The sequence below is a fragment of the Malurus melanocephalus genome, unplaced genomic scaffold, assembly GCF_030028575.1.
Source record: "Malurus melanocephalus ecotype Western Australia unplaced genomic scaffold, MMel_1.1 scaffold_54, whole genome shotgun sequence".
NCBI classification, from domain to species: Eukaryota; Metazoa; Chordata; class Aves; order Passeriformes; family Maluridae; genus Malurus; species Malurus melanocephalus.
The window spans coordinates 1,639,064-1,666,065 of record NW_026623286.1 but is presented as its reverse complement, the minus strand read 5'-3'; the positions used below and the strand labels follow the sequence as shown (position 1 = coordinate 1,666,065).

General features: G+C 38.5%; 1 protein-coding gene across 3 annotated transcripts in view; it reads right to left on the bottom strand.

The window, feature by feature from the left end:
* The window catches only part of LOC130573250 (transducin-like enhancer protein 4), a 95,704-nt gene that overhangs the window by 48,315 nt on the left and 20,387 nt on the right, over positions 1–27,002 (bottom strand). For all 3 annotated transcript variants that reach the window (XM_057365564.1, XM_057365566.1, XM_057365565.1), the window contains exons 5-6: positions 16,226–16,288; positions 8,170–8,244 (exon numbers count right to left, since the gene is read on the bottom strand). In XM_057365564.1, coding sequence (XP_057221547.1) covers positions 8,170–8,244; positions 16,226–16,288 — 138 coding nt within the window. The remainder of the gene's footprint in view (positions 1–8,169; positions 8,245–16,225; positions 16,289–27,002) is intronic.

Below are 27,002 nucleotides of genomic sequence, written 5' to 3'. Positions count from 1 at the left end.
ATATGGGAACATCTGTCAGGATACATGCTTCACCATTTGTCCTCCCTTCCACTCTGAGAACTATTTTTCACTCAGTGAAACAGCATAGACAGAGGACAAAAATTAATTCAGCCTACTAACAAATAAAAGATTCATGGCAAAAAATGGACAGAATTTTAATAAAGGGGAAACCAAGACCCCTGCAAAAGGCTAAGTGCACCTTCCCACAGAACACTGGAGTTAAGTAGTTCCTTCTTCTGATTGCAGGACTTCATCTCAATTTCACAYTGGATGTGGAGCGAGGAAGAATTAAACTCTTCAGAATCACTTTCTATTACCATTTAATAAAGGGCAGAAACTCCTGCATAAATCATGCAATTTAAAACTCTCTTCTTCMTTCTCCCCCATCAATTTCTATCTAAGGTAAAGAAAATCCACATCTGTCAGAGAAGGCAAAACCCAAATCCAAGTAAGCTCAAGGTCTTGCCACGAGGAGTGCCAATGGTGTGATATGTGCCTTGACATACCAAACCTTTGCTTCAAAATCTTTTCACAAATACCACTGCAAAAAATAACAATGGCAGCAAATGGGTGTTTTCTGGTACTTATAAACAGATGGCAAAATTGATCTCTGACTAAGTAGGTGCACACTGGTTCAGGTATATTATTTACCAAATGCTTCACTAATGTCCTACCCACAAACACTGGGAAGAGATTTTTTTTCTCCTCTGGACTAACAGTAAAAAGACAACAGATCTCTGTTGTGATCTTGTAAATTTTGGTCCTTTTCATTAGAAATGAGAGCAATATCTGTGTTCTTCACAGCAGATTTCTAAATAATCTTCTAGGGTCATCACAGTGAGAAGTTTCTGAAACCTTGGACTAAAAAGTGAGAAAATTACTGTCTGGGGTTTATCATGAAASAAACAATAAAAGCTACAAGAAATGTTAAGCTATGCCACTGGCGACAGAGGGTTTCAAGTGGCTAAATTTATAAGCAATTCTGTTGCCAGAGCTTTTAAATGTGGCAGCTATAGCTGACTTCYTCACAAGGTATAGTTTTAGAACTGTGTAGTATCAGCATAAAAGAGATGCATGTTTTGCATCTGACATGCACATTTCTCTAATGAATCTTATAAAGTCAATCCTTACCAAGGCAAATTTCCAGACAGCAATTACTGAGAAGCAGAGTTCCTTAACTCTAAGTGCTAACRCTATGTTTCATCATGCTTACAACACACAAGTACAATGGTTTTGGATTTAAGCAAGTTGTCTTTGCTTGGGATAAAAACCTGTATTGTGCACACTGATCCATTGTTTCCAGCCCCTTCTGTGTCTTTAAAGACTGCCATTTCTGGTGCAGCTGTGGCCCTGTCCAGCGCACTGTAATGCCTGCTCTTCTCAGGAGGTGAGCAGTCCTGACACATGGATACCATTATCTCTCTCCAAGCAGATTTCATTGAGAGATGTAGTGTTCTGTCTCTTTAATGCAGTGCCCATTAGTCAGGTAACTGAAACTTAAAGAGAATTGTTTTGCTTTAGTGCAGTTTCCCAGTTACAGCAGCTTTGATAAAGGAAGGTTTTGACAAGGATCAAATGACCTGCATTTAAGCTGTGGTRAGGACAGACTGTGGAAGGACCACTTGTTCTTTTTGCCTCAGCCTCTTTCTAAAGCGTAGCAGGGAAAGCAGTTCCACAAACATTATTTGAGTTTGTTCATCTGTATTTGTGATGCATTCATATACCAAGGACATAACCRTGAAGAACTCACCAGACAACAAGCGAGTAACGATCTTACTAATAAAAAACACTTTGAAATATCAGACAATGTAAGGATTTAAGACCACCTACATTGCYTCTTCATGGATGAGCTTAACATCTGGAAAAACTTTTCCAATACAGTACTTTAGTGTTCATCCCAATCAACTGCTAGAGCCCTTGCTTTGTCCTGCGTTCAAGACTGAARACATGGAAAGAACTATCCTCCTACCTGAAGAAATGCAAATACTTAAAAATTCTCTCTATAATACAGTCCTGGTCCTCATTCATTGCTGCAGGCAGCAGCCTACAAAGTATGGTTGGGAAGAAGTCTAGGTTGGGGTGGTATCAGAACACATGTGGTACAATAGCAATTGTCTTTAGATTATACTGCACAGTAAGGGTGCCTATTTCAACAGACAGCATTGTCACTGAGTACATAAACTGATTTTGCAATGAAGTGGTTTGGGGAAATCCCTGTCTCCACAATACTTTAAAACCAAACAGATAGATTTTTTTCCTTTTTTTTTTTTTTTCCAGAGAACTGGTATAAGACCATCACTGAAGGTAATATATAGCATATAACAGAAAAAGACAGAACACAGCACATCTGTATTTGGTTGGCAACAGCTTCCTTTTACTGCAGTACCGATCCTGTTGGCAATAGTATTGTCTCCTTTCTGTTGTGTGTGAAGTCAAACCATATAAATGTAAGTCATAAATAAAATATATTGTGCATGTTTGTGCTATAGAATAGCAAGAAAATTCTCCAYAGGACTCTTCATATCTGCATTGGATAATCCTAAACAATAAAAAAGAAATTAATTGAAAAAAAATAATAATAATAAAAAAGGTAGTCTCATAGCTTTGGTACCAGAGTTTGTAAAATCTTGAGAAACATGGGAGGCAAAAGTCRGTTCCTCTGTCTGATGAGACAGAGTGTGTGACCCACAACACTCATGTCACATGCATTTACTTAAGCATAATGAGCAAAGGCCTCTGGCACCAGCATATTGGCAGTGTGATGCAGTGTGTGGTCAGCACTTCACACTGCAACTCTACTGACTGCTCACACAGTGATAGACCAAAACAAATTCAAGTAGCTACCACAGCTACAGAAAATAGGACATAAGGAGGAAGACAGTGGCAGCCCACTCGAAGTGTAGCAGCAGGGTTTGAAATCCATCCTGAGARTGTTTTCTTTCAGTAAATATGGAACATGGAGATTATTTACACTTGAATTAATTCCCTCAAAAATCCCTAAAAAGATCTCTTTCCATTTGTTTAAATGAAGATAATGCTGCACGCAGAAGAAATTTATTTAAATTAGGCCTCACCTTCAAGGCTTTCTCTAAAACTGGTACATGGGAATAACGGAAGAGGATGACAAATTCCCAAACCAGCTCTTTACAAACAAAAAACAGGGTATCTTTAACTTAGCCAGACTTCAGATGAATAATTCAAAACCAAAAGTGCTCACCCAAAAGCYTTCCATATAAGCAATTGCTTCTACAAATCAAATTCAGGCACTAGGCAGATCAAAATATTTGCAGGACCATATCACCACTCAATATAAAATCAGCAAACAGGGGTAATTAAATGGGGAGCAATGAATTTCAGCATTTCTTTAGGGTTCAAAACTAAACATAACTCAAAGCAGATGCTATTAAGTCAACCTCCTCTGTCACCCTCCCACTGTAACCACCTGTATACAATATACAGCAGAACACCAAACTGTTTTACAGAATTTAAGCTTCAAACACTGCTTAACACACCTTTGAATGAGCAATATTGAAGGGCTGGAGAGACTGTTGTCCCCATGCTACAACACACTCATTCTAGCTGCCCTTGCCTGCCTTCCCTGACACTGCCATTTCCGAACACACACATTGGGCAGGAACAACTTTTCCACACAAACTGTGTGTACTGGGTCAAGCAGAAAGCCCCCACTCCTCCTCACAGCACCCACACACGCACGAGCCAGACACAATCTACCATCTGAGAGGAGCAGGAGATGCCTCTGCGTGTTAAGCAGCATTTGGCGTCTGCAACCCTGGACAAGGCACCACGGCAATGATGGCAGGCACTGAGGCCATCTTTTCAAGTTGTGTGTCAATTTATCCTCACCACAATGTTTTCAAAGGCTTCCATGCCTATTTTCCAAACAGCCGTTGCTCCCCRCAGCTGTAAAACAATCACTCTCTTGAAAGCAACTGGAAATTACACACCTTTTGAGATGGGTCAAACAAGCACCTTGGCCTCAAACACAGGGTAGAAATTGTGACAAACCATGCATTTAAGAAGGAACATTTTAGCATGGTAATTATTTGTGACAAGACAGAAGGAGTCCTTTCTTCCAGTAAATGCCATTTGCTTGTTTTTTAAGAAGATAATAAAAGTGGCATAATAAAACAAAATGCTTAAAAATTAAACCAAAGCCATTCTTTTTTGCTCACATGTATAGAATGGTAAAGAAAAAGAATTATTTCAATCATTTCCTTAGTAGTACAAGTAATATTTAAATAGATTTAATAGTGCTGCTCCAAACCAATGAATTATGAGTTTAAAACCTATTAAAATGTAATGTTTTTTTCCTGAGCTGAGGGGAGAGAGATTTAAATTCACTGAATTTTAATATTTCAGCTTGAGCTGCAGGAGGTAGAGAAAGTCCAAATGAACTATTCCATCAGCACCATTCAAGCATGAACATTTTAATCAGTTTTACTTCCTTGGAGTTCTCCAACACAGTTTACGCTGTCATTCTGAAAGCACTTAACACAGAGGGTGTGAAAAACCACCAAGGCTTGTTATTGCCTTCACAATTGATGGCAAATAATTTTGCAGACTTCCTATCATTAAAATGTCACTGCTAAAAATTGAGGTTCRGCATTTCTTGTGCTAAACTGCATTTTCTTTGAACACCATCACATACCTGTTCTTAAGTTTTTGGTACATTTATCTCACTCCATGTGATAAGCAGGCACACAGGCAGTAGCCTTCATTTCTGCCTTACTACTCAACTGCAGTTGAAAAATGACTATTTTAAATTTTAAAAGTTACAAGTTAATTCCCTGGTTCCCTTATTAAAATGTAACCACACTCACACAGCATGTTCCAATTGCATAGTATAATGGTTTAAAGAAAACAAATCCCAACATTTTAAGAAAGTTAAGATGACTCAATTTATTAATACAGGAAATGAAAACATCATTCCTAATTAGATCATATTACTGATTTCAGGCTTTGATTTGTGTGCTGCTCCACAGTGCAATCTTGCAGATTCTGATGTAAAAACACGGCAGCATGACACACGACAAGATGAGCTGGATATATCGCACTGCTCATCCTGGAACACCCAACCTGGAAAGAGCTCTGGGTGTGCACTAAAGATTGCCCTGAGCAAGAATGCTGCACCACACTGTCCATGGCAAGCACCAGATGCAGAGTCTGGATGCCTGCAGTTTTACAGTCCTCCTGCAGCATGCTTATGATAGATCCAGTTTTGGCTTAGTTTTTCTCACTGCATCTCTCCAGAAGATGATAGATGATATTTAACTTGTTTGAGCCTGTCAACAGTTTTAAACTGAACATGACCTGTGAAAGAAGTCATTATAACTGTGTTTCATTCCATTAAACATAACTAGTTTATTGTCAGGAGAACAGGCAGTCTCTCTGGGTTCCGGGCTCACTTCAGTATTTTGCATTTAAACTGCATGGATCAGTGATTTGGTTCATTTACCAATGAAGATAGAATAATATTGCAAAGTTAAAAGGTGCTTCATCAGATTCCATTAAAYCAGAGCACATTCATACAAAAATATATACATGTGAAACACAAAGAGAGATTCGATCTGTGCATCTTTCATTCCTTTCTTGCACCACACTCCATTCTGCTAGCATCCCCTCTTAAACCCAGAGTTGCTCCTGTTCAAACCAAGGGACTTTAGCATGAGTGAGGTGAACTGAATAGAACCCAGAGACTCTCCAAACACAGAGAGACTTCAGCTACAATTTTATTTTGGAAGCTCAAATACTGCTTTTGTCTTTGATACACAGTTCAATGGGTTAAACAAACATTGAAAGTTTTTAAAAGACCACAGGGTTAAAAGAACACAAACCCAGTCAGACTTACCAAACAGAAAAATAATRTAAGACAACACAGTCAGATACATATAAAAGCCATGATTTCCAATTACGTTGTTTTATTTTTATGGGTATTCACTTTAAAAAGTATGACAAGCTTTTTCTAGCCCCATGCTACATTTTCAGACTTTAAATCTCTCTAAATGTAGTCATAACACCGTTGTAGGTATTCTTGCAACACAAAGTTAAGCTTATTTGATAACTAGCTTTCCTATTTATTCCATYAAAAAAAAAATCTAAAAGATTGCATGAGATTACTTCTCTTTAAACCTAATGACCACTCAATTTCAGTCCATGTTGCCCCTGTTCCTCTAAAATTAAAGAGAGGCCACATCTCCTAAGTCAGCATAAAACAGCTGAGTGAAAAAAGGCAGTAGAGCAAGGTAAAAATCAGTCTTGTAATGGAGGCAAAAGCTGGCCAACTTTAATGCATAAACCCAAAAGTYCAACAGTTTAGACAAGTTCAAGACAATGGAATTTCAACTGACATGAAAAGACAAATTCAGACAGCAGAAGAGAAAATTTACTTCTATCTGGTGGGGGGTAGAATTACTGCCAGGCTCTCAGACAAGTGTCTCATCTGCTTATTTTTATTCTGCCCATTTAGTGGTTCGTGAAAGCAGGATTAACTTCAATAACAAGTRCAATAGCCCAGTATCTGTAAAATCACAGACGTTACATTTGCTTTCTTAACTAGAAATCAAATTGCTTTTTGYAGTCTCTCTTAATGCAAACAAAGATGAATGTAAAATGTGCACAGGTCATCTGTGAAGTACATGTATGTGCACATATACACAAAACCATACATGTACTTATCCACACATGCCACAAATGCACATGCAGCACACACATATAAAAGCAGCTTTAACAAAGAAGCCAACCTTTAGCTACTTACTTTATGCGAAGAATGTTAATAGAAGGCAATATTTTTGGTTAGGTAATGAAAACTAATTGGGAAATTACTCATTTCCCACTCTCCCCACTGGAGCGTAAAAGACATACAACAAATGTTATTCATGATTCTACACGACGCGCTCTGATTCACCCCCTTCTTTCTAACGGGCACTTCAGAGGAAATAAAGGTTACTCTTTTCCATTTATAATTTCTAATTGACTACCAGTGCTTTCTTGTGGTCAGAGGTATACAAAATAGAGTCAGAAACAGCCTATTAAAAACAAGCCACAATCAGACCRTTGCTCTAAACTACTGTCAGAAATGATCAGAAAGTCCTGATTTCCTTGTTAAAAGACAGAGGCATAATTGAAGCAATATCTTCACTTCAGATTGATTATTTGGTGACCCTTATCCACATCTTCATKCAGCAATTTGAATTTTAATGAAAGTAAATGGAATAATTAGCATTTCAAAGTGTATTTGATACACTAAATAAAAAAATGAAAATACTTTTATGTATAATCTATACACAAAAGAAAAAGCATTTGGGAGAGCGCAAAAGATAGGAAGTACAGTTGTAGTGTCTTCATTAGAATAACTTAAACAACTGCTTGCTCCAGCTGCATAATTATACAAGAGAATAATGTGTTATTAAGCTATGACTTCTCACCTTTATTTTATGCAGTGTGAACAACCATGGCTTTTGTTGTTATGTCTGTCCTCTCCAGTAATAAAATATAAACACTGTGGGCTGCCTACCTACAGAAACTCTAAACTGGGTTAATACCAGAGCCAGTAAAAGAGGGACCCCACACATCTATATTTGTAGATGACTAAGAGAAGGACACCCATGAGCACAGTGTTGGTGAGTTGTGCTGTTGTCAATTTTGGTCGTTAGGGTTTTTTGGTTTTGGTGGGACTGTTTTCGTTGGTTGGGAGGGGTTTTTTGTTTTTTAAAGTAACAGCTATTTTTTAATTTAAAAATAAAAGTGTGATGAATATTCAGAGCCTAGAACCAATACACAGAAGAAGATGCGAGCAGCAGAGATGGGAAAAGAAGTGTATCATATCAAGGCTACCTGTTACTATGGCTGCTGAAGCAGACTGACAGCTGGTACAACAAAAACAAAACAAAACTGAACATCAGACAAACAAATACGGAGCCTGCTTTGGGAGATAGACACAACACAGACATTAATTAACCCATTAGTATTGCTGGCACAGTGAAAGTAAAACTCTTTAGGTAGTAACCAGCTTTTATGAACATCAAGCTACTGAACTCCACCACTGTCCACAACTTTTGSTCACCTGATTGAAATGAGCTCATGCAAGAGAGAAAGAAAAAGAAAAGTATTTACAAATGCTATCACAGCTAAAATGGAAAGACCACATACCCCAATGATTGCGTTCAGTTCTGCCATGGTCACTTGCTTGGCACGCTCCACAGCCTGCACCACTTGTTGCTGGTGCTGTAAATGAAGATCAGAAACAGAACAAAATTATTTGTTTTCTAAATTATTAAGCATAGATTCTTTCTTTTATTGTTTTTATTTGCTTTTCCAACACATGCAGGACCTGAAATACAAGTTCTCCAAYAGACAGTCACATTATGTATTGATCTGCAAAAACATACCGGTAACAGGAGGATTTTTATTTTTATGCCATTACATGCTAGGAATTACACCTTTGCTTCCCGAAGAGCTGTTTTACAATCTGGCTAGATGGGACACTGTCTTTCTTTTGTTCATCAGCACAGGCAGCTTTTGAATTTAAATACCATCTTCACATGTAAGCCACTTTCCTTACAGCCATAGAAAGTTTATGAATAAACCCCTCCCCATATTCTGAAAAAGAAAGGTGTGTATTTTCAACAAGCACAGGGCACCCACATTACTGGAATATACAGATTTTCCTCCTAGGTACATTTCAAAGCAGCTCAACCATAAGAAAGAAATTTAAAATGACATTCACAAATCTGTCAAACACATGAAAGAGAACTAATGATTTCAATCCCCAACATGTAAATTTTAATAGCTTTAAAAAGTCCATCAAAAACTCATGGTCTAATTAACAGCACAGTTTACAAGCTTCAGTGGTTGTATTATCTCAATTTGAGGAAATTCAGAATTGCTGTATGTTGAAAACTGACTGTATTTATTTGAAAACATCAACTACCAACAAAATAATGTTGTCCAAATCTATGCCTCTTCAGACCTCCACCAGTGGCAAATTAATCTTCACAGGCAGCCTCGCAGAATCAGGCTGACACAGAACAAATCAGCACAAGGAGGGGTCAGGGAACATTGTAAGTTGTGTGATCTGTGCTGARAGTAAGACATCTTTGATTTACAGGTTACATGGAGAAAGAAGGGAGATCTTCACTATCTGGGGAGGTGCTAAAACCAGAACAATGAAACATCAGCTTGGTATCAAAACYAACATCTTGATGTTTTTTGGCACAAAGTGTAAGGAAAAGGTTGAGAAGGTCCCTTTCAATATCCAAGTTTGCCCTCCCATGGCTGTGCACATGTGTCTAATGGAGTACAGACCATCCCATACAGCAACTCCTCCTGCGCATCCTTATCAGAAACAAAAAGCTGCATGAAGTAAGATGAGGACTCAAATCCTCAAGACCACCTCCAACACAAGAGTTGGGTGAAAAGTATTGGGACTCCCCAGGGAGCACCCCAAGCCCCATTAGGGAAGGGATCTGTAAAAATGGGTGCTACTACTTCAAGGGCTTGGCAGACTCGGATTTCACAATTCTCAGTGCAACACACAAAGAACAATGGCATTAAACCATTTATTAAGCCCTTAYAAGCCCTCTTGCATAAATGCTCTCAGTGCAAGGGAAAACAAACCTAAAAGTCCACCCATAACCATACGTCCTGGTTTTGGCCAGGACAAAGTTAAGGTTTACACAGCAGCCATGAGGTGAGGGTGTGTCTGGGCTATTCTGTATCACCACACCTCATTGCTTCAGGGCAGAACGGAAGGATTATTGGGCTTCCAGAAGAAATGGGCATGACTTTCACCCAGGAAGGCATGGCAGCTGGAAGGTCTGTCTTTCATTGCTTTTTGATCCTGGGCTCGATGAACAATTTAATTTGAAAATCAGCATCTCTTTGTACTTTTTTCATATTAGCATTGTGGCTGTTACCCCTTGTTTTCTTATCTCATTGCTGTTTCCAGTAAATTGTTCTTATCTCAAGACACAATCTGCCTTTTGTCTCCCACTGAGGAAGGTGGTGGGGGAAGTGGCTTCGAGGTTTTCTTTTTAGTGGGAACACTAAACTGGGGAGTGCCATTCCTAAACCACGACACTGTAAGAAATTCTGATCCCAGCTATAAAAAGAGATGAATGCAAATAATGAAGGTGGTAACTTAGAAACACTCCTGAAAGGAAAAAAAAAAAAAAGGTTAAGGTTTGTTTGTTTGCTTTTAAACAAAGAAGGGTTAAGTGAAGGAAAAGACTGGAGACCAAGTAGCTGCTTTGTAGCTGCTAACAGAATCACGGAAGTCCCATTTAGAGTTTTGCAAAACTACAATGCCAATATAAACCAAATCTGCCWCTCACAAGAAGACAATGTAAAGACTAAAGAGCAGGTTGAACATGAGCAGATATGTTCCTGGTATTCAAGAAAAAAAAAAAATTAAAATTTAACAATCCACTWCCATTGATACCAGAAACAAAGGAAAACATGATATTGAAACATCAAGTTCCTCACAAAGTGTTATCATCTCCAAGTTATCACTTGYTGAAGACAGGTACATTGATTATATAGCTGAAAGCCTGGTGACACACCACTCTTTATGCCAACATGGTGACTGTAAAAATTACATCACTATTTTCTGGTGAAGGCCATTCACACTAAACATGGGTCATGGAATTTTTCATCAAGCCATTAAAAAAAMCACAAAAGAACAACCAAGAGTTTTTAAAACAATTCCTTTTAAAAGCAAAATAATTTAGTCAGAAGTTTATAGTCATCTTCTCTTTCTCATCATTTCACAATGCTTTTGCATTGAGGTAAAGAAAATTCTTGTATATTTGAGTGCTCTATTCCAACATCAATTTCCTTAAATCCTGTTCTCAGGAGAAGAAAAAGCTTCCGAGGCATCTACAGAAGCTGGCCTAAACCCATTGAAATTATTGTAGAAATTACTCCAATTTTCATCCAGGATTTGGAAAATAAGTCAACTCCACAAGAGCTGGAGTGTTTTCTGTTCCCTTACAGCAAACATATAAAGAACAGCTCTCAGTAGAATTTTGGAAAAATGTTATTTCATTCTTAGGCGAGAGGAAGAGAAAGTAAAGGGATGGACTATCAAAACCTCACTTACAGATTTCTGCTGGAGCAGCCATACAATCCATCTTTCATTGATTCTAATAGGTTTGGGATCAAGCCTACACAGAGAAGAGAAAACCCAAGGGCCTAGTAACATTTAACCTAAATTAGGTACAGTAGAGACAATTAAAACTCTCTTATTGCTAGCTGCTTTAACATTGATTTAATCTTCAGTGGCGTCTATGCAAAAGACTCAAAATAGATGGTCTGTAATTAGGCTCTCCATCACTTCCAGCTCATTGCAGCAATCTAGGAGGCTCCTCCTCAGCTTCCAAAAACCCCACGGGGGGYATGCCCTGGAGCTACTTCAAGTTACAGACACAAACCACACACTTGAGTGAAAAGAAAGCCCATGAAGGGTTTTTAGAGCTCATGCAGGGTTTGAAGAGCTGTCTGCTCACAGCCATTCTGAAACTGGGGTGTGCTGGGGGCTCCACGTTACCAGCCATGGCTCTAGTAACAGGCAGGCATTTCTACACACAGAGAAGGAGCCCRACTGGGTGCAGAGACCCACTGCAAGCCAAAACCAAGGTGAGGGGCAGGGCCATGGGACTGCTAAGCCAGAGGGCAGCTGGCTGGCCCAGCCTGAATGGGAACCCAAGGATGGATGGCTCCAATACCTGCCATGCGCCTGAACATGCTCCTGGGCCAGCACACCAGCAACAGGCAGCTTCATGTTAAAACCATGCAGTACACATTTTCCTGTCCATCAAGTGATCGTGTAACAATTTACAGCCCAGTAAAAACAGCAACAACAAAATATGGTTACTTTTTTCCCCAACTAAGTATAGACACAGGGCTGCAACTTTCACACACATTTAATGCTAGCCTTGCTCTGCRCACACAAGCAAATGATAGACCTGGGTTTTTTTCAGTTGTGGGAAAACAGTATTTTGCACTGCATTTAACATGCCAGAGCAATGAGCTCAATACCCTGCCCCACCTGTCACGCAGACTAGTACTGTTTCTCCTTTCTAAATTCTTCTCTTGTTTCTTCTCCCCTTTTTGCTTTCTGTAATGAGCGGTGTGTCTGCACTTGCCTTGTGTCGGAAAATCACCTCTTTTAAGTCTCACGGTGGGTAGCAACAGCTACAGAGACCACAAGAAGAATGTAGGCTTTTTCACCATCACATTGTCTCACCACACAGTTGACACCTAGCCCTAGCCTATGCACAGGCACTCAGTATGGCGGAAAATTCGGGGGCTTTTTATACCATGTTGGAGCTCTCCACAACTCCCAATGACAGTGGAGCTGTGCTGACAGCAACTGAGCCGCCAAAATTCCCCCAGGCACAAACACAATCACACTGGTGTTAAAAACCCCTAATTACAGCCTGTCTTCAGGACYGCCATCAACATCCAAAGCAAAACTCACTGAACAATTTACTTTGAAGAAGCAAGCAGACTCTCTAACTCCTTACTAGTGTTATGTTGTTGTTAAACTTTTAGAGGAAGTACTGGTCTCGCTTAAGAACTGCAGCACTGCCCTTCTTAAAAGACCAATATAGAGACAGCATAATGAGACCAGGCCGTGCCAAAAATGCTAGTGAGAATTGGAGAGCAAAAACAMATTTACTGTGGAGTACAGCACACACTGTAAAAGATAAAAGGGACACGTTAGGTCACTGCATCCAGGCACCATAACTCAGAGAAGATATAATAACTACTTCAGGAAAATGAAAGAACATTATTAGCAATATATGCATAAATTGCTAATAAGATGCATTCCTTGGCAGAAGGATTACAGATCCCTGGGAGTTTCCTTGTATTTACTGTTGAGTTCTAGTCTGGGGCAAGGTAAGATGGAAGCAAATAATTCTGTCCTCTCAACCTCACATCTCAAACCAAAAGCTATTTCCTTTTGAACAGTATGTAAGAACTCCTGCTCTRCTTCTATATAATGGATCTCACACTCCTCATTCAAATTTTCTGGACTTTAGAAACACCTCTAGGGAAACTATGTACAAAGAAAAGCAAGCATCTTATGGACCACATCAATCTCTTAAAAGGAAAGTCATCAACTGATATTAAAACACTTGAAAAGAGTAAACTGCAAGCATAATTTCCTTTTGATGTTTGTTTACATGCATGCATGCCAGTGCTTGGTGTTTTATTATACTACTAAGTATATTTGACCACCTTAATATGCCAAGGGAACTGAAGATGCTTGTTAAAAAGCAACCCAACTAGCTTGTTATTAGCTGGTTCCCTGGCAGTTAGAAAGGAAAGTGCACCTTCCAAAAAGAGTTTCCTACAGCCTCCTGCAGCCTTACGAAATGCTTACATGAGACATGTACGTTGACAGGATCGATGCTGTGAACATTTATGTGGCTTCTCAAACAGCTTTTGCAGGTAGTGCTGAGCTCCAAGTTGCCACAACTACAGCATTTGCTGTACATCAGCCAGCCTGTGTGTGTTTCATGAATATAAACATTGTCAATATTTACTCAAAAGAAGGTAACTGATATATGTGTATCTCCAGACACAGTGAACAAATGCCACAATCCAGCTCTTGAGGTCATTCAGCACTTAGCCCACAATCGTAGCCACAGGTTGCAAYCAGCCAACAGACCACCTTGAGCAGACAGGAACCAGACCCAAYGTGAAAGCCACAGGGTTGTGAAAGCGTCGTACACTGCTGAAGCTGGTGAGCTCAGCTGAAAAGKGTAAATTGGCAGAGGCACTGTCTATAACTATAGAACACAAAATTAATTGYGCTGTACTGGCTAGATCATTCAATCATGGGAACACTCAACTATCTATACCGACTGCAGCAGATCAAAACCAAATTAACTCAGGGACTACAACCTACACCCTGGCAGGCACCCTTTTCATCTTATGCAATAGGAACTACTTTGAGCACACTGGTATCTCACAGTATCACACTGAGGTGGAAAATGACTGTTGCAACACAGGAAGCCCAAAACCACAGCAGAAATCGAACACACATTGCCCCTGAGGTCCATCTCACATCTTGACCACAGAATCACTCTTTTGTACGAAAATGGGAAGCTTGTATTTCTTGGTGCTGTTTTTTACAGCCAGCATAAACTGGAATAAATGTAACAAAAGGTACCAGTTGACTGTGCATCTACACAGGTTGGAAATGTTTTAAATATATGTTTAGATGATGTACAGCACAATAAAGCTGACTGAGATCTGGAGAATTTACTGAATATTCTACTGGATTGCCCCCTGAAACAAAGCAGACAGCAGTACACAGTAGGGTGATGTATTATAAATGCTTCCTTTTCACAAGATCTCTAGTGATTTTGCCCACAATTTCTTACTTCTAAGTGAGTTATCACAAGCCATTGATTCCTTACAAAGTTAACAAGCAATAAGACAAGTTAACCTGGTGCTATTATGAGGCAATAATGTTGCCATCAGTGCATGCAACCACTGTATTTTGTTCATTTTTCCCTCAGGCACAATATAAAGGAGCCGGATCACATTTTTCAGCCACTATTCCACAATTAGACTGTATGTAAAATGCATAAACAGCAAAAGCATGCTGCAATTCAATTCTCTATTAATCTAGATGATGAAATAAAGAGACTTCCATTAAGACCCTCACTTTTTAAAGACACAAATTAGAGAGAAACCAAGACTACCAGGATACGCATATCTGAAGCCCAATTCTATTTTGACACATCAGCATATGCCAATATAGAACTGATTTAAATATGTATTCTTACTAGAAGAGGTCAAACACCACCAATATTTTCCTAAGCCCAAGACAAAAACTGACACTGTCAGTTGCACTGTCAAGACACATGAAAAGCTTTTTAATGCTTCCCCTCTCATTCCCCTGCTGTCTATATGGCATGGTATCTCTGCACAGCAAATAAAGCTGTGTAACTACATGTCTAGAGACTCTGAAGCAGCCACAGTACAAAACAGCTGCTTGTTTTAGATCCATGYAGGACTTGGATTCTGGTCCTCCAGCAATGGAGGTAGAATATTAGACATCATTTATTTTCCACAAATCCATCTTAATAAGCAGAGAGTACAATAGCACCCACGAACACTGCCAGGTTCTAGTTTTGTTAGCATTATTCCCGTTTCAAGCACACACAGATACACACACGCAGGCAGCACACTGGCTGAACAGCACACGGAGCACACGGCCTCTCACTCACAGCGAGCTGAGCAGCTCTCTTGAAAAGCATTGGCATTTCATGTAACCATTGAAAAGCCAGGAGAAATAGTCACATCATGTTCTCAGGCATGACGTTTTACAGATGCAATACACAGAAATACACCTTCCCGTTTTGACTTCACAGCCACATATTGTATTGAAAGGAACCCACATGCCAACCTGTGCCAACAGACCCCAGTCTCCAGACCCTTTGCTTCAGAGAGGTGGACAAGAAAAGCCATTATGCATCCAAGGATTTCTTTCATTAACCACACTTTCTTTTTACTTCACAGATGCCAGTTTATTAGAAGCTACCTCACTAGCTCACATCAACTCCCCCAAATCCCAGTGCCTCTTAAAGTACCTACAATGCACTCACAATAATACCAGAAAATCACAATTTGGAGCAAATTAATGCTTAAAGAAATTGGCTCACAGCGAGTTTCATTTTTCTGTTTATATTCCCCAAATACACAAAAACATAAAAGGATGGAAGGTAGTATGTGATCAGGGATACAGAGAGAAAAAAGGCAGGAAAAAAAAGCTGTGTTTCTATGCCTGCTGTGTTGAACATCACTACTCATGTACCAAAACAGAAGTTTTTGCCGAACTTCAATGTTCATTGCCAAGAATGTAGCACAAATTATGCCTTTCTGGCATTTTTGCAAGCTGTCTTTGATTTCAGACCCACAAAATCATAATTGCAATAAAATCTCTATTTTACATTAAAGAAAAATATGTAAACTGAAATTTTGCTTTGACATTACAACACATTCCATTTCATAAATATAKTCAAATGAATTTAGGATAGGCTTGAAGAAGATAATGAAGTCACAGTGATAACAGCACAGTGGAAAGTCATCTACAAGTGCCAAGAGGGTCTCAACACAAAGTCCCTCTTTCGTAATAGATACAGGGAGGCAATCGTTTAGATCAGAAGCAGTACAAACGACTACCTACCTCTTGGGACAGGAAGGGAATGACTTGTGCACATATAGCATTCAGCCTCTTGACAATTTCTGCCTGCAAGTGACAAGAAAAAAGAAGTTCAATCATATAAATTCTCAAATGCGACTGTCACCCATGAACTCTAAAGAGACATTTGTTTGGTTTTTTTCAGCTCTGGCCATCCACTGGCCAGGATATATTCTCAAAGTAACAAAAGTGTTTGGACACAGATTCAAAAATACTTAGGATTTCTAGTAATTTCTGGCTAAAACATTTTCCTTAAAAAAGTGTTTAGAACTGACTCAAGAGTAGTTAATTTTGATCACAGATATTTAAAGAGCAAAATCTTCAGGCAATGTATTAAAAAAGACAAACAAAATTCTGTTTATCAAACTGAACTCTCTCCTATGATGCAAAAGAAAGGATAATTTCAAATTATAGCAGTACTATTGTAAGCAAAGGGAACAAATACACCATTTACTTGTAACAATRCATACCATGAGAACATCAGCATTATAATATACAACTTTACTGATAATCATTCTACCATATATCTCAAAAAGGAATACTGCAGTCTTGTAACACATTTTCGCTGTTATCTATTCTAATGGTTAACAGTAGTTAYTTTCATGTGGCAATTGTAATCACGAATTAATAATATGCAATGTTTTATTTTCATACTGGAGCTCAATTCTTATTCTGTGCATTTAATCTGCAAATCTCMACATAGACAGAGGAGATTTAGTTAGATACCACAAGAATTATAGCTCCAGAAACAGAATATTTAAAGCCTCACAGACTTTCCTACAATAAATCATAACTTTCTTATAATAAATTCCAACCAGGATCAGTTCCTCATTTTACGACAGGACAGAATGCTTTTCCTCTTGAAAGTCATGAATCACGTGATGAAGACACACTAACGTGCAATTTAGCCTTCTTTCTTTTAATGGCAGACCTTCCAGTGTTTTGTTACATTGTCTTTTAAATGGCAAACACTTAGGAATCTGTGTATCAACAAGGCTCAGAAGTAGCAGTAAAAAGTGAGAAGTCCATATAAATAAATCTGGGTTCAAGGAACTACAGTTAGAGAGCTACATAACCAGCAGACATGGTTTGCAAGAAGTAAGGGTGAAACTAACTCTGCCCCCTTGTGCATATGGTGTGATACGTAAGAGTTAATACATGCCACTTTGCAAAGCAACTTCTTCAATTCTCTGAAATCCATCTGGATTCYCACAAGCTATTTATATAGCAATTTCTATGTTAAATGTCCTTGTATCTCCTCACTGGTCTTCACTGTTTAKGCAAGTCCTCATCTCATTAAATTTGTTCATTTTGATAAATTTTTGTGGTGGTCTACTACATCTTTTCTATTTATTTAGCAGCATAGCTACCTTATAGGACACTTCAGAATATGGTCTGTTCAGCACAAAGCTAAATTACCACACATTTCAAATGCACCTACAATATCAGATATCCCACAATGTAAAACTTAAATATTCCTTCAAACAGACAGCATTCACTATACTTGYTGACAGTGAAATTTATTGACTGCTTATTACACAGCAACACAGGGAGTGACAAGTTGTGTGCATCTAACCTTCATCCAGAAAGGCTGCACAATCCAGTATTTGACTAAGGAAATGCAGACTGTAATACAGTAGTATTTGAAGAAACAGTATTTGACTAAGGAAATGCAGACTGTAATACAAGGCACAGCTGTAAAGCGCCTGTTCTGTAGTGGTTTGAGCACCATTAATTCAGTCATTTCCAAATTCTGGGTTCCAGCCACRCTGCTACTCTTTTTGGAGGAATTGCCCGAGTGCCCAAAAGCCAAACAGAAAACTACACATTTTATTCCTCAAGGCTTTTCCCCAAGAGCAGAAAATTCCGAAGCACCCCTATTCTTGGCATAAGCTGAAGACACCCTGACCTGCTATTTTAATACACAAACGTGCCTTCATTTTAATAAAAGGCCCATCGTGCTTTCTTCTGCAGCAAAACAACTCTTCCTGATCTTTAAAATGCCCCTCACAATTTTCCCCACCTGCTGCATGCACAGCTCCAGGGGCTAGCCTTTGGAAAACCATTCTTCCACCTCAGCTACATTAGCTGATACCTTTACTACACTCTTAAGAAACTGAGAACAACGCTGGCTCAAAGTGTCATGCAGAAGCTCAGTGTCTAATTTTAAAAGGCTTGTAGATTCATAGATTTTAAGGCCAGAAGGGAYTGTTACAATTGTCTTATCTGACCTCCTGGGTAACACAGGCTGTAAAACTTCACTGCCTTTTCCATCAAACCCATAAATTACTGTTCAGCTAGCATATAGCTTAGTCAACAAAAATAATTTTATTCAATGCACTTTGAGGCATTTCTTCTCAAGCAAGGTACTCAACCATAGATATTTCAAGTTATTTCAGTTATGATCTTTTCTTTTGATCACTTTTCTCCCCCCTCCCCAACAGAAGTATGCCTCCTACTCCTCTTCTGGCCAAGAAATGGCTGAAAATATTTGCTTAGTATTCATGCAAAAATTCACCTCTGGCAGGTTTTGAACCTGGGAAACATTCAACTAAAAAGAGTTTTCCAAAAAGCTGTAAGTAACTGAAAACAGGTGACTGAATACAAACAGCCACAMAACTGCACTAAATCTCTTGATATCAATCCCACTGGAGTGCAGAACAGTGCATCCTTTTATCCTGTATGTAGGGAAATGAGCTGATGGAGACAGCACCCAGCCCATGGGAAGAAAAAGAGCTTGCTAAAACAGCTTCAAGTGATGTCGAAACACTCCCCAGCAGCATTTTTCCACAAGGCCAGTCACAACAAAGACAGAAAGCCCTTGCTATGCCGAAGTGTTTGCATGTTTTCCTTATTAAAATAGTCTTAACTTTCCCTAACAAGGAGCATCCCCAGTTGTATGGCAGTGCATGCAGTTACCTTTTATCATCCTCCACACTCAGGGAGCAAGAAAACAGCCCAAGTGAGCAGCAGCAGACGGCAGAGATACAAGGGACTGAGACACAGACTGCCTACCTTTGGAGACCACAGGCGTGGAGGAAAACACAATGTACATGCACAAATGATAGGAAGGTACACGTTCTGTACCAAGAAAAGTCTCACACCAGACATTTTCACACAGTAAATACACTCTGCCTCAACACTGCAACTGTTTCTGCAATTAATTGCAGGAGATAATGCCACAGCAACAAGCTTGATTGTCTTTCACAAAKTATACCAGAGAAAGGAGTTGGCCAAGGGGGTTTCTTGCAATGCTGCCCTGAACCTTGAGGGTGTAGGTACTGATGGCATAGGTTAGCATCTCAGCAGACCTATTCCTGGAAGAAGTCTGGAAACTCATTCTTCTTTGCCTAAGGTACAAACTCCGACACAAGCTGAAGCACAGCTCCACATTTCTACTTCACACACATTTTAAAAAACCTACATTTGAACAACAGTTTAGGCTTTTTCTTTTTACTGTTAGGCATCAGGTCAATGGGTTTTCACGATCCATCTAACKGCCAGAAGAAGGAAAAAGCATGATTTCCTAAAATCAGGCATCCAATTCTTCACATGGAAAGCAGAAGTTGCCTCGGAAACACTGCTGCTTCAACAGTCATCTAATTTTACCTCTTTTGTCCCATGGGACCAGGCTTTAGAGAGGCTTCATTTATTTACAGGCCCTTCCACTGGGCTTTAGTTATCAGCCAATAATGCTGTGGACACACACACTTCTAATGGCCTATGTTTTGAAACCAAGTCTAATCTGATGGCGCAGTGCCCAAACTCCTTTTCCAGCATAGCCATTAAAGGATGTAGGTTATTGCTGTTGTCACCATTGATATTTGTCATTGTAATGTAATTAGGGCCCTAAAATGATGCATTACAGCCTTTGGCACAGCTTCTATTAAAATCTTTTCTTCTGCTCACTGAACTGTGACCTGCTTTCTGATGAATAACAGACAGACAGCTTTAGGGTGAGGAACAGATTCATCAAAGTAGTATTTTCCAGCTCTGGAAACAAAATAAATAAATAAATGAATAAGAGGGCAACCTAAAAAGAAAAAACAAAAGGGGGGAGAGGGGGAAGGAAAGCAAACAGCATTCTTGAATTTCATCTGACCACTTGAAATTCTGATTACATCTAATGAATCTTTCTTAGGACAATATATTCCCAGCCTGTGAATCACATGGTTAATCAGGGCTCTAATCTGCTATCCATCAGCCTGTGCCAGCCCTGTAAATTCCAATCACATTTATAGGTTATGTGGGTCATGCATCCTCAAACAACTATATTCATGGATATCCCATRTAAACTGGCACAGATTCTGAAATGCTGTTGTTAGTGTTACTGAATGTTATAATACTATTCAAAGCTTTATGAAAGCTCCTGATAAACAACTGMTAAATTATTGCCTGTGGATACAGCGTGATGCTCTGAAATAGCATTAATGGCCCAATAAAAGGGTGATTGTTCATGCCAAAATATAAAAAAAGATAGCTTTTGCTGCCACAGTTTGTCAAATCTGTTAACAAACACTGACACTTCTATTACTTCTTTCCCTGAACACAAAAGATGTTTGGTTTTGCATAAAAACACACCAGCATGGAACCAGAAAAGATGAAGAAAAGGCAGAAAGAAAAGTCTTGGGCTTGAATCGTCTTTTTGCTTATGTAATGCAAGCTTGTATTGTTTGCATCCTTTGGGAGACACCTACAAGACACTATTTTAAAAGTTTTGATCTCTTTTCACAGCCACTTACGTGACATCACTTTTAAAAAGAGAAAGATTAAATATTTATTAACTACAATGTTAGCTTTTTTCTTTTTGTCTGAGTATAAAGAGATGATAATAAAATTACTGTGCCAGAATCTGATCCCAGTAAWGTTGTGACGACCCGTACCAGTTAACAGTCCCTCAGCACTGTGGCAGGAATACAACACAAGAGCAACAGCCCAGGTTTCTATTTCAGACAACAAAATCTTTTTGACCTAGTGGTTAAATGGTACTTAATTTCCTAAATACACCTCAAAAAACCTGACACTTTAGGTTCAAAGATAGCCTCAGACTATACTTCAGATCACATGAAGTGACCCAGAACATGAAKGGGGCTCAGTAAAGCTGGTCCTTGGAGTACAACCATGGCTCCAGCAGCTATCAGCAGGAGGTTAAGAGGATGGACCATTGATGGTCTATGTGATGGACCATCACACTCCTAAATCACTTTCAGGATGGCAACRTAGTGGTTTAATTCAATATACCCTTGACACACACAGCTAAAATAGGATGTAAGCACTCAGTTAAATATGTTCAAATGCCTTTAATTAGCATTTTAGCATACATCSAAATTGTTAACATTGATGGAGACTGAAAAAGAAGGAGTCAGATAAACTCCAGGTATTAAAGTACTCAGAAATGTTCTAACAGAAAAGGAGTTGGGAATAAATTTGTTGCTTTAAAAATATTAATTTGCACTCCCTTTTTCTTGTGAAAAAAAAATCGTAAATGATTCTGTGGAAAAAAAGAAAATTGGGATTTTATTTATAGCACATAAACTTTGGGAAAATATTTCTACTATATTTCAGAAAGTTCCATGGTTATTACAATTATAAAAAATTGCTGGTAAAGAATTACCACTGGAGGCTCTAGGTTTGTCAGTGGAATGGAAACAAAACTACTATATATGTATTGTTGAAATAAAACAGAATAATAAAACATTATTGGGAAGCCCATTTCAGCAGCCAGTAGGAAGAAGAATATATGCAATTACGCTTTCAGAAAAATAATCTGAAACAACTGTTATTTCAGGTTTAATTTGTTCTACACAATGCAGCCTTTGCCAAAAAGATCAATCTAGTTTATTAAGTGCTTACCAAGAACACATGCACACACCCTAAACAAGCATTTCACAAATTAGTGAGAACAAAAAAACCATTATTACACTGTATGAAACATATCATGATTCTGAATAAAGCGAGCAAAAAAGCTAATCTTAGTATTTCACAGAAAATTAACTCTTCATTCATAAAGAAGAATGTGTTTTGTTTTAATCACAGACTTTTGTCTGGAAGTGCTTACTCCAGTTCTACAGAACTGGAGGAAAAATACTGCAAGCCTTGAATATCAAATTTCTCTTTAGCCCTAAAGGAATGGTATTTGGAAACCAAGACACAAAGAGCCTAGTCTTGTAGTCAAAACAAATGGAAGGAAAAGACCTCCTTACCTTCTATGGTAAGGATACTAAACAAAAAAGTTCTTCCCTAAGCTAGTTGCTGATGTTTAGGAGATAAAATGTGAGCAATGCACACACAAGTTGAATGCAATCACTGCCACCAGACTGTCAAATMATCACAGTTAACCATTCTCTACCTCACTCTCCTACCAACCTTTTTACACAAATCCCACCTAAGCTCATGAAGTGYTGTAAGTTTCGCTATGCAAGCTAATTTAATGTTTCATAAGTTAATTTAATTGCTTGTTTTGCAAAAAATACTACAAACAACAGCATAAGCAATAAACTGGAGTGGCAGACTTCTTAAAATCAATTTTCTACTGTATGTACCACTCCGTGGGCTGCTGAAGTGAATTGAAAAGACAGAGCTTTTATTTAATGTCCCAAGAATCACAAGAAGCTGAACTGAGCATGAAAGGATACATACTGAATCATTCATGATTAAGACAATAAAAAGCAAGTCAAATAGRGTGACATATAAACATGCATCAAGCCTGACACCTGACGAAGTCAATGCTTTTTTGTTAATATCAACTTATATCAGCACATAGGGGAAGAGAAATGCACAGCCTGGAGATTTCCAAAGTTCCTCAGGTGCTCAGGCAGCCACCAAGCTGCATCCTGCCCTGCCCTGACACAGGTACCTGCAGAGCATCCAGAAAAAAAGGCTGCAAGTGAAACTTGAAATGACAAAGACTGGCTTCAATTTCCCTTCCTCAAAGGCAGCAGGAAACACTTGCTGAAAAATCAGACAGAAATGAGTAAAAGGACACTGCCACRGGAAATGCTATTTCCGTCAGCAGAACTTTCAAGTCCTCTACAAGGTACTGTGCCTTCACCTGCAAGCAATCCTCAGCATTCCAAAGCAATACTTTTTTTTTTTTTTGTGAAGTATGTTCTCATTACATAGGAATGAGAAGTTTCACTACTCTCCACCAAAAGAAGGATGTCGCTTCACAATTTAGAAAAAATACAGAGACGAAAATGGTTTAAGCTTACAGACCTGTGGTATCACACTAAAGCAGATTCAACTCAGAGTTCAGCATTTTGCATCTGTCTCCTAGCTGCAATTAGGTCAGAATTTCCCATTTTATCTTTTCCCATAACAGTTGAAAGACAGCAGCACATGTCTCTTACAGCATCAYCAGTCTCTTACTACTCAATTTCTGCCCTCACACACTCTGCCAAAGAGTCTGACCACAGTTCTGCACCTGCTGGAAATGGCACAAGCCAGTCTGTGCCTGTCATTGCCACTATACTGKTTTTAGTGTCCAGTTTTGATTTAGTTGGAGTAAGAAAGGTCTCCTATTTATTTATTTACATCRTAAGTTCATTTATGCCTTGTTTCTCAGGGGTGGCAAGAAAAGTAGTCAGAAAGAAATACTGTAGATCAATAGCTTCAATGTTATATCACAAAAAAATTAAACAAAGAAAAAAAAAAAGATTGAGAGAGCAAAAACCCATTCTCAGTAGGCTTATGTTTAACTTGACGTGCCCTTAACAGCCCTGAAAAAAATCCTAAGAGGGCAACATTTCATGGAAAACACGGAGAGGACTAACATTTTAATCTAAAAGAAACCATGCTTTTAAAATTTACATAGCTTGCTCTTACAAAAGGGAGTTGTGATGGTTTTTAAAAAATGTTACCATAAAATAAATAATTGTCCCAGTACAGAACAGAACTGACAATATTCATGTCTGATCCTTGCCAGAACCTCACTTTCATCTGTAAATACACAAAATAAAGACCCAGAAATAGCTGTAGACATCTGTTATCCCACATCCACTCTCTATATTATGGCTACAATGCTTGCTGTGGAGCAGCATGCTTCGGATGTTAATCACTTAGAAGCTGATATTGCCACCAGCGTTGAGAACTGTTGAAGATTGTGACAGTTTTCCAGCTACACCTAAAAAGTTATACATTTCAGTCTTGATACTTGCAGACAGCACTGCAACCAGTGGCAACAGACAACATCCTGACAAGAAAGAAAATTAAGTTTCTCCAGAAAGTATTGCACTGTAACGGATTTTAATGAACTACATAAAAGCAATCAATAAACTGATATAAGCAGCAATCAGAAGACACCCATAAAAAAAAAGAAATACAATGTGACTGCTGAATTCAAGTTTCTTTTCTTCCAGATTCATCTGGAAGCCGGAATCACTCATTCTGCATCAGGCACAAGATTACTACTTCTCTTCCACCTTYGGTTTCCTTTACTTACCTGTCTCAGTCCTGCAGGTTATGAAAGCTTGTCTGATTCATTGATAGTCACACTTGATAGTATTTGTCTCCAGAAAAGAAAATACTGGGAATAAGCACACCGATCTATTTGGTGGATTGGTTAATTCTATTTAAAAGAATTCTTAGAGTGTTTGAAAACTTTGCCATGTTTTGTTTTCACTCATTCATCTCTTCCTCCTACCCAGCAATTTCATAACACATCACGAACAGCAATTAGCTATAGAACTAAAAAGATAAAAGGTATTTATTTAAAAGAACAATATTTTAATTAATTTTTTATTTTGACTATCCTGTTGTAACATGAAAATGAGAAACAGTCAGATGTAATTTTCTGCAGATTAAYATAACAGATTTTAGTATTTGAAATAATAGACAGAAATACTGTYCCTTTTATGCCAGTACAGAACAGCATGATTTTAACAACATCCATGAAAGACATGAAAGAACAGTGCAGCGGAATCTGTGGCAATGACACAATCAAGCTTCAATTCTGAATCCTTGCAAAGACAGAAATTCAAATAAGGCATGTTACTATCTCATGTTTAAAACCAAGTGAGGTATGATACCTGCTAATTCTTTSTCAAGATAAAGAAATAGTTCATACTCAATCAAGCCCCAGCTGCTGGAATAGAAAAATCATCTGAGAAGCAGAGTCCATTTTAGACACCTTTCTCCCTTTCTGATCTAGAGAGGTTTTTGTTTGCTAGATCAACATTCTACAAGTGAAAGTTTACTAAAATACTAAGCATGCATAACTAGGACCCATTTTCTTTTACTCTGAATTTAAGAGCAAATTCCAGCTTGAGGAGCTGGCTTATGATTTCCTCATGCTTTAGACAGCAATGCCACAGCCCTACCGAAGCTCCAACTGAAAACTTCCAGCACCCTGTACCGAAGGGCAACTTGTCACTAGGAGTTTGCACCATACTGYGTACCATGGATGACACAGCCATTGAGGATCCCATTCCCATTCTGTGTAGCCTTGAGAATAAGAGGGATAGTACCTAGGGGAGCTGACCAGAATCACCCAACAGGTAAAGACTGGACATTCCACATTTCACACATCTCTGCCACCACTCAGGTGAYACTGATTCATATTCATATATTTTACCTAAAGACTTGTTGCAGCAACCAGCTCAACAAGAACGGATTCCTGATGCTACCTCTGCTGAAATGAAATATTTGGATTTCAGAATTTCTGCAATTCGGATTTCTTGCTATTTTTCCTCTTACGTGAAGGACAATGGAAGAATAGGTAATTTAATCCTTTCACATGTGAATACCTAGCAAGTGGTAGCTTCACTAGGGAAATACATTTAAAATAATCAGGCAGTTTRCAATTCTCTTTTTAGTCTTCTTAAGAAGACACATTTGCAAAGCAAATGCTAAGACATTCATAGGACGTGCATGCTTAATATGTTCACAAAAATTCCCTTGTCCAAGACAGCTGGATACACTACGTACATCTCAATGTTCAATTTATTTGAATGGCATTGTCCCAGCAAAATCCTATCAGAAGAGACAGACTCTAAATCACGTAACACTAAATGGCATTTATCTTTAAATTACATCAGCATCACTGAAATTTTCAAATACTCTTCATCCAAAAGGGATTTCAGCATAAAATAACTTTTTGTAGTAGAGCAAAGTTTAAAAAGCATTAAAAGCAGGACAGGAGGAATGGAGCAAGAAGACCTCTCTGGTTAGGAAATGTAGATTTCATGGAACATTTTCCAGTGTGTAACTCCTGTGGGATCACACTTTGTGTGGAGAGCTACTATGAACTGCATTAATTTCAGGCAAATGCTCAAGACGCACCACATATTAAATGTGCTTTTCATCATACTACACCTACAAACTTTAATAAAAACATCTAGAAATGGAAAACACATCAAATGTAAGCAAATATAATGGGTAAATAACTCTCTAAACAGATTAACCATGCAATCAAAGCAGTTCACCTTAAACATGTTCTTAACAAAAAAAGCATCAGTCAAAACAAGAATCCTTCAAAAAGCTGTTCCAGTTTCACATCCATTATATACTATATATATTGTAAAGATGTCTGGGCCAGAAATATGGATTACATACTCACCAATTATGCTGTACCTGCTCTTATGCAGAGATAACAAGAAGGCTTTCACTATTGTTTCGTGTGCACTTTAAAATGGCATAAGAACAGGCACAGAAGAGGCTACTCTTGCTTGCCCATCCTTTTGTTGGTAGCATTTTTGTGGGCATGCAGTGAACTAAGCAATGAACTTAACCTCATTAAAAAAAAAAAAAAAAAAAAAAAAAAAAA